Genomic DNA, 11,761 nt, shown 5'->3' on the forward strand with positions numbered 1-11,761 from the left:
TACAAATTATTGATGCCAAAGACCCCAAAGCTCACAAACTTGGTCATTGAGTGTTTGTGTGTTAGGGTTAGAAAAAGTGGACGGAGCCAACAACAGCCAAATACATACCTGGGCAACGCCGGGTCATCAGCTAGTGTCAAATAAATAAAAACAAATCTACAAATGTAGTCCGAATCCTCTTCTGAAGTCACTTCCTGTAAAGCAGACTTCCTGTTCCACAGGTTACAGAGAGTTCAGTCTGCACCCCACACCCTGCATGTATATTACTGCATAGAGATGCAAGCCAGCACTCCTACTACAGGGCCACCTCAATATCAGCTGTCAGTAGCGACAGCAGAGTGGCTAACAGTATCGTTCGAAACGACTGTTAGTGGGTCCTTGCTTCACGACAGTGTAAGATTGCAACTGTGTGTGTGTGTGGGTGTGTGGCGTTCCCGTATTTGGCCTAAGCTCAAAGCTGACCTGAATACGAAAACGCGGAGTGCACGCTGAGGACTCAACAGCAGAGTGGAAGTGTCTAGCGAACCGCTAGTGGTGGCAGTGAGAGGTGTTCTGAGGGGTCCCAGCCTTGTTTTAGCTTGACTAAGGCTGCTTCCCCTCTCAGTCTGGTCAAACCCGCAGTCGGGAACCGTATACGCAGGCGTGCCGCGGGCCGGTTCCTGACATAATTGGTGGCAGCGGTGGGATTGTTTAGTACATTAGTACGCAGTTTAGCTCGCTATTCTGAGTACTAAAGGCTGGAAGCTTGCTAGAAGCAACTAGCCTACGGAAGTCTACTCAGTGCAGAACCTATATACTTTTTTTTTGTTTAAAGATACACACGTGGTATTTTGCTTTCCCTTCCCCCCTTTTTTTTATTTTTATTTTTTGCAACACGATGGCTCAGAAAGCATCCAGCTATGCAAGGCAAAACAAAGAGATGCTACTCAACCTGTGTGAGCACAGAGGCATCGAGACGGTGAGCGGCCAGACGAAGGAGCAGTTGGTTCGTGCCCTCGAGGAGTATGAGGCAGAGCAAGCCCGTGCTTCAATGTCAGCGGATGCAGCTCACGACACGCCAGAGGAGGAATCGCTCCCGCCACAGAATGCGAGTGGAGACGATGTCCTGGATGATCCACTGAACTTGGAGATGACATCTCTGGAAGCCGACCTACAGCTACTAGGTTCGGCTGAGCCCGAACTGCGCCTAAAGCTGATTCTGGAACATCGGCAAGCAGAGAGGGAAATACGACAAGCCCAGAGGGAACAAGCTGCACAGCGACACCAGGCCGAGAGGGAAAGTGGTGAACGGCAACACCAGCTGGAGCTGGCTAAACTTCAGCAGCAGAACCGGTCTGCTGGACCCGCAGAACGCGAAGGTGAGCGAGTCCACCGAATCCCCCTGGATAAGTTCCCCGCTATGGACAAGGACTCTGACATAGACACTTTCCTACAGGGGTTTGAAAGGACTTGTCGGCAGTATGGGGTGCCCCGTGAGCAGTGGGCAAGATACCTCACACCAGGGCTGAGAGGCAAGGCCCTGGAGGCGTTTGTGAGTCTCCCCCAGGAGGAAGAAACAGACTTTGAGGCAATTAAGAAAGCCATCATTGCGCGATACCATCTCACGCCAGAGGTGTATCGCAAACGTTTCAGGACAGTGCAGCGAGGTCCTAATGACAGTTACCTGGATCATGCGTGCAACCTGCGCACTGCCTTCCAGCAGTGGTTAAAAGGACTGGCGGTTGAAACTTTTGATGCCCTGCAGGAACTGATAATAAAAGACCAGTTCCTCCACACTTGTCCTGTTGAGGTCCGGCAGTTTGTGCGGGACCGAGAGCCGAAGACCGTGGATGAGGCCGCGAAAGTTGCTGATGCCTACACGTCCAATCGAGCATCTGACTTTCGGAGGACTACGGCGCCCAGCTGGAAGGGAGAAAAGACTGCGAGACCTTCTCCTCTGAGCACCCAGCGAAGCCAAGTCCCGCAGCCGCCTGGAGGTAGAACCGCCACCGTTGACACTCGGAGATGTTTTGCCTGTAACAAACCGGGTCACATCAGTGCTACGTGCCCAGAAAAGAATAAGGAAGCCCCAAACTCTGGCGGGGCCCGGAATGCGTTGTGTGCCACCAGGAATGCAGGTAGCTATGCAGAGAATCTGCAACCTGTCACGGTTGGGGATACGGTTACCACCGGTCTAAGAGACTCTGGAGCAGAGGTGACTCTAGTGCACCCCCAGCTTGTGAACCCTGAGGAGTACATTCCTGGCAAGACTATGGCTGTCAAAGGAGTTGGGGGTGTCACCCCCGCCATACCCACCGCCTTGGTCCACCTGGATTGGGGGGCCGGCAGCGGAATGAAAGAAGTGGGGGTAACGGATGCCATCCCCACGAACGTTTTGTTGGGTACTGACCTGGGACGGTTAGTGGCCCGGTATGAGCCTACTCCAAACCCCATGGAGCCTGCATCCCCCGCAGAAGTTCAGGACTCTTGCAAGGTACTGTGTGATAATGCTGTGCAAGCGGGGAGTGCTGGTTAGGCCCCAGGGGCTACGGACTGTGTACTAGGATCCAGCCCTAGTGAGTCTCCAGTGCCCAGGCCTGGAGGAGGACACGTTGTTACCAGGAATGAAGATAATGTTGATGTAATATGTGATGTGTTGCATAATGACATGTGTACAGTGAACGCTCCGTCAGCTGCAGTGGTGACCCGAAGTGCTCACCGGGCTGCAGCAGACGAATTGTCCACTGAAGGGGCTGATGTCACTGGGTCGGGCTCTTCCACTTCAGAGCCTGGCTCTGAGGACCCAGAGGCCTCTCAGTTTGCCACCTCCCTGGTGCCTGTGGCCAACAGCGCTGAGTTCTCCGAGGCTGTGCGACTTGATAGCAGCCTGGAAGAGCTCAGGGGTCTGGCGGACAGGGCACCGGTGGAGGGCGACAAAGTGAGGGTGTACTGGGAGAAAGGCAGACTGTACAGTCCAGAGAGGTTATTCCCTCTGAGCTGTCTGAAGTGGAGGAGGCGGACAGGCAGTTGATTGTGCCCCACAGGTACAGGGAGCAGCTATTAAGAATAGCACATGAGGTGCCCCTGGCTGGTCACTTGGGGATCCGCAAGACCAAATCCCGGCTTGCACACAATTTTTATTGGCCCCACATGGGGACAGATATAGCCGATTTTTGCCAGTCTTGTGTCGCATGTCAGCGGGTTGGCAAAGCAGGTGACACAGACAAAGCCCCACTGAGGCCCTTGCCCATCATAGAGGAGCCCTTCCAAAGGGTTGCTGTGGACATAATTGGGCCTCTAGCAATACCCAGCAGCACAGGGAAACGTTTCATTCTTACGGTGGTCGATTATGCCACTCGCTACCCTGAAGCTGTAGCCCTGAGCTCCATACGGGCAGACAAGGTTGCGGACGCATTGGTGCGCATTTTCTCACGGGTCGGTTTTCCCCGTGAAATGCTCACCGATCACGGCCCGCAATTCATGTCGCGCCTAATGGAATGCCTCTGTAAACAAATGCAGGTAGAACACATCATGGCCAGCCCTTACCACCCCCAGACAAATGGGTTATGTGAGTGGTTCAATGGTACACTGAAACAGATGCTAAGGGTGTTTGTTGAATCGCAGGGGAGAGACTGGGAGCGATACCTGCCCCACTTACTGTTTGCTTATCGTGAGGTGCCCCAGGCCTCCACCGGGTTCTCGCCCTTTGAGCTCTTATATGGGAGGAGGGTACGCGGACATCAATTAAATAAAGGAAAGACACGCACACCAAGCCAATTCAAATGCCTAGACAAAGTGTATTCACAGTAGTGATAATATGAGCTGGTCTGAGCTCTCAGTACCAGTAAAACATAGCATACAAAAAGTGGCATACAAAATTACAGTACAAAACTACAATACATAGCATAAAATACCCTCAATTAACTGGAAAAGATGCATGTGAATAACATCAATGCATAAAGACATACTCCAAAAACGGGGGGGGCTAAACATGGATCATAAGACAATATTGCTTCTTGACCAGTATGAGTCTCTAGGAGATCAGAGTCCCCTATAATGCAAAGTCCAGGAACAAAGTCCCAACATGATAGTGAGTATAAGCCAGTGTAGCAAAAAGTGCAAGATGAGGTGCTGACACCCTCCTTCAATTTACCCAGACGTCGGCGTTTCGGAATTGCTTCCTTTATCGATGGGTGTGAAGTAGAAATGAGCAACCACAGCAGAGCGGGTGAGAGGCAGCGTCTCACCCGCTCTGCTGTGGTTGCTCATTTCTACTTCACACCCATCGATAAAGGAAGCAATTCCGAAACGCCGACGTCTGGGTAAATTGAAGGAGGGTGTCAGCACCTCATCTTGCACTTTTTGCTACACTGGCTTATACTCACTATCATGTTGGGACTTTGTTCCTGGACTTTGCATTATAGGGGACTCTGATCTCCTAGAGACTCATACTGGTCAAGAAGCAATATTGTCTTATGATCCATGTTTAGCCCCCCCCCGTTTTTGGTGTATGTCTTTATGCATTGATGTTATTCACATGCATCTTTTCCAGTTAATTGAGGGTATTTTATGCTATGTATTGTAGTTTTGTACTGTAATTTTGTATGCCACTTTTTGTATGCTATGTTTTACTGGTACTGAGAGCTCAGACCAGCTCATATTATCACTACTGTGAATACACTTTGTCTAAGCATTTGAATTGGCTTGGTGTGCGTGTCTTTCCTTTATTTAATTGATGTCCATTCTTTGACACAGCACCCCGTTTGTATTACGAGAGATATAGATACTAACTTTATGATTCTAGGTGTGCAATACCTAATACATTTTTAAGGAGGGTACGCGGACCCCTCGATCTCATTCGAGAGGTCTGGCAGGGGCAGGATATGGGTCCCGGGGTCTCCATAGTGGAATACGTTCTAAAGTTCCGGGAAAAGATGGACACCCTGGTGGGGTTAGTGCGAGAGAATCTGACTCAAGCCCAGGCCACCCAGAAGCAGTGGTATGACCACGGGGCTAGGGAGAGAGTTTATGAGGTAGGTCGCAAGGTATGGGTCCTAAACCCGATGCGACAGAATAAGCTGCAGGCCGCTTGGGATGGGCCCTATACCATACATAGGAAGATTAGTGATATGACCTATGTGGTCGCGCTGGATGACCGAGGTAAGCAGCTGAAAACGTACCATGTAAATATGTTAAAGGAACATCATGCTAGAACCGCTTGCGCTCTCCCTGTCTGCAGTTTGCTACCGGACGGTGAAGCAGAGGCCCTGGTTGACATCCTGGCCTCCACCCAGGAAACCGACTCTGTTACTGAGGTGCAGATCAATCCGGAGTTGACAGCAGAGCAGCAGGCTGGGCTATCTGATGTGCTGACCCTTTACCGTGGTACCTTTACAGCCCGCCCTGGTCTGACCAGCCTGGCTGTACACCATGTTGACACCAGAAATAACAAGCCGGTTAGACAGTCAGCCTATAGAGTCTCCCCTGAGGTTCAGGCCCACATCAGCAAGGAGATTGAGGAAATGCTGTCACTAGGGGTGATCCAACGGTCGCACAGCGCATGGGCATCACCTGTAGTGCTAGTACCCAAACGGGACCAGACCACTCGGTTCTGTGTAGATTATCGAAAACTAAATTTGATAACTACGTCAGATGCTTACCCAATGCCGAGGGTCGACGAATTGTTAGATAAGCTAGCTGGCGCGCAATATCTAACAATCGTGGATTTGAGTCGGGGATACTGGCAGGTCCCTCTAACAGCTGAGGCACGGGAGAGGTCTGCCTTTATCACCCCCTCAGGTCTGTTTGAATTTAATGTAATGCCTTTTGGAATGAAAAACGCCCCGGCCACCTTCCAACGGGTTGTAAATGGTCTCCTGGAAGGTTTGGAACACTGCGCTGTCGCCTACCTGGATGACATCGCCGTGTTTAGCGCCAACTGGAACGACCACTTAGCGCAGCTGTCACAGGTTTTGGGGCGCATCACTGCAGCAGGACTAACAGTCAAGCCTAGCAAGTGTCAGATCGGCATGAATCAGGCAGGGCCGGTTTAAGCAACAATGGGGCCCCGGGCAAAATAAACCTGGGGGGCCCCCCAACATATACCCCGGAACAAAAATCGGAATTAGGGGACCTTTTTTGCAGCTGGTATAGTCAGGGTGTGAAGTCCCAATCGGTCAGAGCTCCACATTCTGGCTATCCCAGCCTGCATGGGGGACAAGGGGTTAAAAAGTTTCAGGAGGGAAGACCCCACATAATTTTTTTTTTTAAATTCCCACACTCTAAACATAAAAAAAAATTGGGAAAATAGGAAAAAATGCCAGGGATCTTCATACAGCCATATTGCGGCTGTATAGCAATCCCTGGCCAAAGCGCTGCAGCTGCGTATAGACCCCCTGGAAACCCCGTCAGGAAATTTACTGCGCTTTCGTTTGATGCATGTAAAATTACACTACCGTTAGGTTTGCTACTAAAAGTGACATTTACCGCATTTAAAACTATACTTTTTTCCTTCTAAACTTTAAAATCGATTTTCTCAAACACTATAAGCTCTTTTTGAAAAATTGGTTTTTCCTCTTCTTCCTAATGATCTCCTTAACATATCCTGCAAATTTAGGGTTTCTAGCATTTAAGGTGGATTTGCTATTAACCATTAAAGTCGACAGGTTTTTAAATGTGTTTTGTTTTTTTCCTTTGAAACTTTAAAATTGATTTTCTCAAAAACTATAAGGCCGATTTGCAAAAATTTTTTTTCCTCTTGTAGCCACTGGGGGCCCCTACAAGCTCTGGGGCCCTGGGGCAGCTGCCTCCTTTGCCTTAATGGTAGCGCCGGCCCTGGAAACAGGTACAGTACCTGGGACATGTGGTGGGGGGGAGAGCTTCATCCAGATACGGGGAAGGTAGATGCCATTGTGTCCTGCCCCCCCCCTCCCCCCCCCCCAAATGAAGAAGCAGATTCAGTCCTTCTTAGGAACGGCTGGGTACTATAGAAAGTTTGTCCCCAACTACAGTGCCCTCGCCAAGCCATTGACAGATCTCACCAAAAAGAAGCTGCCCCAGCAGATTCTCTGGACGCCGGAATGTGAGCAGTCATTCACAGCTCTAAAGAGGGCCCTAGCCAGCCCTCCCGTGTTGCAAGCGCCAGACTTCAGCCGACGGTTTGTGGTCCAGACGGACGCCTCAGCCTTTGGCCTAGGTGCTGTGTTAAGCCAGGTAAACCAGACTGGGGAAGAACATCCGATTCTGTATTTAAGTCGGAAGCTGCTACCCCGGGAGGTAGCCTACGCCACCATAGAGAAAGAGTGCTTGGCAATTGTATGTGCCCTACAAAAGCTGCAGCACTACCTCTATGGTCGCGTATTCACGGTCGTCACCGACCACAACCCTCTTAGTTGGTTACATCGGGTTTCTGGTGACAATGGAAAATTGCTGAGATGGAGCTTGGTTCTCCAACAATATAGCTTCACTATTCAACATAGGAAGGGGAGCAATCATGGGAATGCTGATGGGCTGTCCCGTCAAGCAGAACCAACAGTGTAGGTGCAGGCAAGATGATCTGGGAAGATCGTCTGCCTTGCACCAAGTTAACGGCGGAGGTGTGGAGATATATTGGGGTGCTTATGATGTTAGGAATACATATTGACATATTCTATCATTTTTATGTCTGCTGTGTATCTTTCAGAGGTGGATGTCAGCCAGTATGGCTTGAAGGTATTGGCAACTAGCTTCCTGGAATTCCGTATAAAATGTAAATTACCTATCATTGTCTGCTTCTAATTAGGAAACCCTTAATTAGACAGTTGCTGTGAAGCTTATACAGGTGGTCAGACCATGTTGTCTGAATAATGTCTCAGAGGGGTATTGCGTTTGGGAGCAATTGTCACCTGGACCGGCTGCAGTAGGCTTTGAAGCCAATCACACAGGACATCCTGCTGCAATGTGAAAGCCTTAATCAATTGTCACTTGTAACCTGGGGAGATTGGGGGTTAACGAAGTCTTTTTTTGTGTGTGTGCTATAGGACACTGTTCACATGTGGATGTCAGATCTCTGGGAAATCAAATTATGTCTGAGGATGTTTTTAAATCTAGTCCCCCCCCCCCCCCACCGTCCAAACAGGCTGGCAGCCTCAAGGCAAATATTGCATTATAAAAAGCAGGGGACAGATAGCTGAAGTCAGTTCTCTTCTGACGGTAGCGGCGGCTGGACTCCCAGCCTAAGCTAGTGGACTCCTGGTCTAGCCAGAACTGTGTCCGTCCACACAAAAGTCCACGATTCTTCTATCTGGATCCCTTTATTTTGGTAAGCAAAATCGCTTTGTGTGTTATCTTCGTAACTTTTATCTTGTAACTATTTTTACTTTGTTTTTTGTAATCTTTTTGTATATATTAAGTTCTGCACTGTTCTATGTTTTTCTGGAATATTAAATTATTATTTAATAAGCTTGACTTCTGCCGTACTAAACTAACACTCATAGCCTAGAAGAGACTGAAGTGTAACCGTGTATAAGTTTCATGCCTAATTGTACGCTTGAGCAACACTACCGTATGAAATTGTAATTGCATTGCGTGTGGGGGCGTTTGTCATACGTTGGCCTAAGCGCGCAGCTGACCCAACGTACGAACAACGCCAGTGCGAGTAGCGACAGCAGAGTGGCTAACAGTATCGTTCGAAACGACTGTTAGTGGGTCCTTGCTTCACGACAGTGTAAGATTGCAACTGTGTGTGTGTGTGGGTGTGTGGCGTTCCCGTATTTGGCCTAAGCGCAAAGCTGACCCGAATACGAAAATGCGGAGTGCGCGCTGAGGACTCAACAGCAGAGTGGAAGTGTCTAGCGAACCGCTAGTGGTGGCAGTGAGAGGTGTTCTGAGGGGTCCCAGCCTTGTTTTAGCTTGACTAAGGCGGCTTCCCCTCTCAGTCTGGTCAAACCCGCAGTCGGGAACCGTATACGCAGGCGTGCCGCGGGCCGGTTCCTGACAATCTGTCATATGACTGGAATTTTAAATAGGGTTTTCCATCTGCAGAAGCTTTGTTTCACACAAAAAGTTACCATTTGTTCACTATGCTACCAGACAGAACTTTGAACCAGGGCCAGCATCAGGAACAAGATTTTCCAGCTGCAGAGGCAGACATTCTAAAGTGCTCTCCTACATATTGTCCTGGTGTGCAGTTATAGTGGCTCCCCTCCCCTATAGATTTCCCTGGAGTCTTGTGGCTGTGGCTCCCTCCCTCCCCTATAAATTTCCCTGGTAACTAGTGGCAGTTTCCCCTCCCCCATGCATTTCCCTGGTGTCTAGTGGCAGTGGCACCCCTCCCTCCCCTATAAATTTCCCTGGTAACTAATGGCAGTGTCCCCTCCCTCCCCTATACATTTCCCTGGTGGATGGTGTCTAGTGGCAGTGGCACCCCTCCCTCCCCTATAGATTTCCCTAGCAGCCGTGCTCCTCCCCTATAGATTTTCCTGGTGTCTATTGGCATGGGTGGGGGAAGGGGAATCTGACTTCTAGTCTCCTTCTCTCTCCTTGAGGCCCCCTTCTTAATCTGCAGAGTTACAGTGCTGTGGGTGGGTATAGACAGATAGGGATTACAGCTCACCTCGTCAAAGCTCCGCAGCTAGAGGTTCAGGTCCAGTCTGTTTCTCATTATACTTCCCAGTTCTCAGATCAGAAACTAGAATGTGAGTGGCACTGCAAAGAAGACAGACGGGCCCTGGACCTCTAGCAGCTGGGGCCCGAAGGAGGCAAGTTTTAATCCGGATCCCCCACCCCCGCCCCTCTTTGTAAACCACCTTTCTCTTCATTTCATGGACAATGGACTTATATATGGTGGCTGGATAGTGTAATGGTTAAGGGCTCTGCCTCTGACATGGGAGACCAGGGTTCGAATCTCGGCTCTGCCTGTTCAGTAAGCCAGCAGCTATTCAGTAGGAGACCTTAGGCAAGTCTCCCTGCCTAACACTGCTACTGCCTATAGAGCGCGTCCTAGTGGCTGCAGCTCTGGCGCTTTGAGTCCGCCAGGAGAAAAGCACGATATAAATGTTCTATGTTTGTATATCTTCAACTATGGTTACCAGGAAGAGTTGGGGGTAAGAGTAAGGGGGAGGGTGGGGACTTATGGTAGAGTCTGGAAGCTGCCAATAGTATGGAGTCCCTGCTAAAAATAGGTTTACACATGGTAAGAAATAAATGAATGAAATAGACACTTCTTTTTTTTTCAACTATTGATATGTTCTCTTTTGGCAGATGGCATGGGAACCCCGCAGCACACAGCCCAAGCGGACCCCTGGTCTTCACCAGAGCACCCTGCAAGGAGAAATGGACCACGAAGACTAATTGCCAACAGATAACTTTGCTGTGGGAATCACAAGGGCCATCCCCACAACGTTTACCCCATCAATAGCAGGCATAGCAGAGAGGCCTCAAAGAGGTAGACTAAGGCCTCTTCCAGATGGGGTGCTGAACTGCACACTTGTTGGACAGTTCATATTCCTGTCTGCCACTCGCGAGCGCCATTCATGTGCAATTAAAATGCAGCTGAATGGCAGTGTTCGTAACACCATGCGTGTCAACACATGACACAAGGTGACGCTATCTGGCAGCACAGAACTGCAACATGCCATGTGTCTGAACACAGCTGGGGCCACACTCAGATGTGACTCTATGGGGGGAGGGGGGCGCTTGTCCACTGCCGGTCAGGGCTGGATTTAAGCCAAGGCCGACTAGGCTATGGCTTAGGGCACCACTGGAGCAAGGGCACCAAGGCAGCAGGCAAAACATATGCAACATTTGCAAGCTTGCAAATGCTGCTATGCAGGAAGATCAGGCGAGCACCTGACCTTGGTACCATGCTGCTAGCCGCCTGTGCTGCAGCCATCTTGCTCTCTGTGCACATTTGCATTGTGGCTGGTGTCTATGGACTTGGGCAACATTGGAGACAGAAAGGAAGAGGAAGCTTCTGCACTGGAGACGAGTGGAGAAATTACTGACACTGATGGCTGCTGTGGTGTGTGAAGGTGAGCTGGCTACCTATACTGAAATGATCAGTGGTAAAAGGAGGGATTAAGGCAGTCATCTGACTACTATACAGGAGGGAAAGGGGGAGGAGTCATCTGGCTACCTATACTGGAAGGAAAGGGGGAGGGGTCATCTGGCTACCTATACTGGGGTGGGGATCATCAGGCTACCTATACTAGAGGGAAGGGGAAGGGATCATCTGGCTACTTATACTGGAGGGTAGGGGGGAGGGGTAATCTCACTACCTATACTGAAGGGGGGCAGCTGGTGTCAGCGGCCTTGGGCGGTAAGGAATACAAACCCGGCACTGCTGCCGGTACCAAGCTCTACTAAGCATCGGCTGGTGTAGGAGAGCAGTTGATAGGCAGCAATCGGCAATTCACCACCTTTAGCTACCCATATGAGAGACCCCTTAGAACAGCAGGAGAGTCCAGGAAAAGATCATGATTGGTGGTAGGCTAGGTAGTCGATTTGAGTGTGAAGGTCAAAGCAGGCAGCAGACACAGATGGTCAAGTTTGTGCAGAAGTCAGTAACAATATGGCAAAGTTCAATGCACAGCCATTCTATACTGACTGACAACAAAAAAGCAATAGCAAAACTACAGGCAATACACTGAAGAAGATGCTTGAACGCACAGCACTAGGCACCATTATTATTTATATAGTGCCAACATCTTCCGTAGTGCTGTACAGAGTATATATTGTCTTATCACTTAACTGTCTCCCAGAGGAGCTCACAATCTAATCCCTACTATAGTCATATGTCGATGTA

At 49.7% G+C, this 11,761-nt stretch overlaps 1 protein-coding gene across 1 annotated transcript; it reads left to right on the forward strand.

The window, feature by feature from the left end:
* The first annotated feature begins 877 nt into the window (after positions 1–877).
* On the forward strand, positions 878–10,308 carry LOC137556030 (uncharacterized). Its single transcript, XM_068271608.1, has 2 exons — positions 878–2,401; positions 10,219–10,308. Exons 1-2 carry the CDS (start codon positions 878–880, stop codon positions 10,306–10,308), a joined length of 1,614 nt encoding a protein of 537 aa, XP_068127709.1.
* The last annotated feature ends 1,453 nt before the right edge of the window (positions 10,309–11,761 follow it).

Source organism: Hyperolius riggenbachi, chromosome 1 (assembly GCF_040937935.1).
Source record: "Hyperolius riggenbachi isolate aHypRig1 chromosome 1, aHypRig1.pri, whole genome shotgun sequence".
Classification (NCBI taxonomy): Eukaryota; Metazoa; Chordata; class Amphibia; order Anura; family Hyperoliidae; genus Hyperolius; species Hyperolius riggenbachi.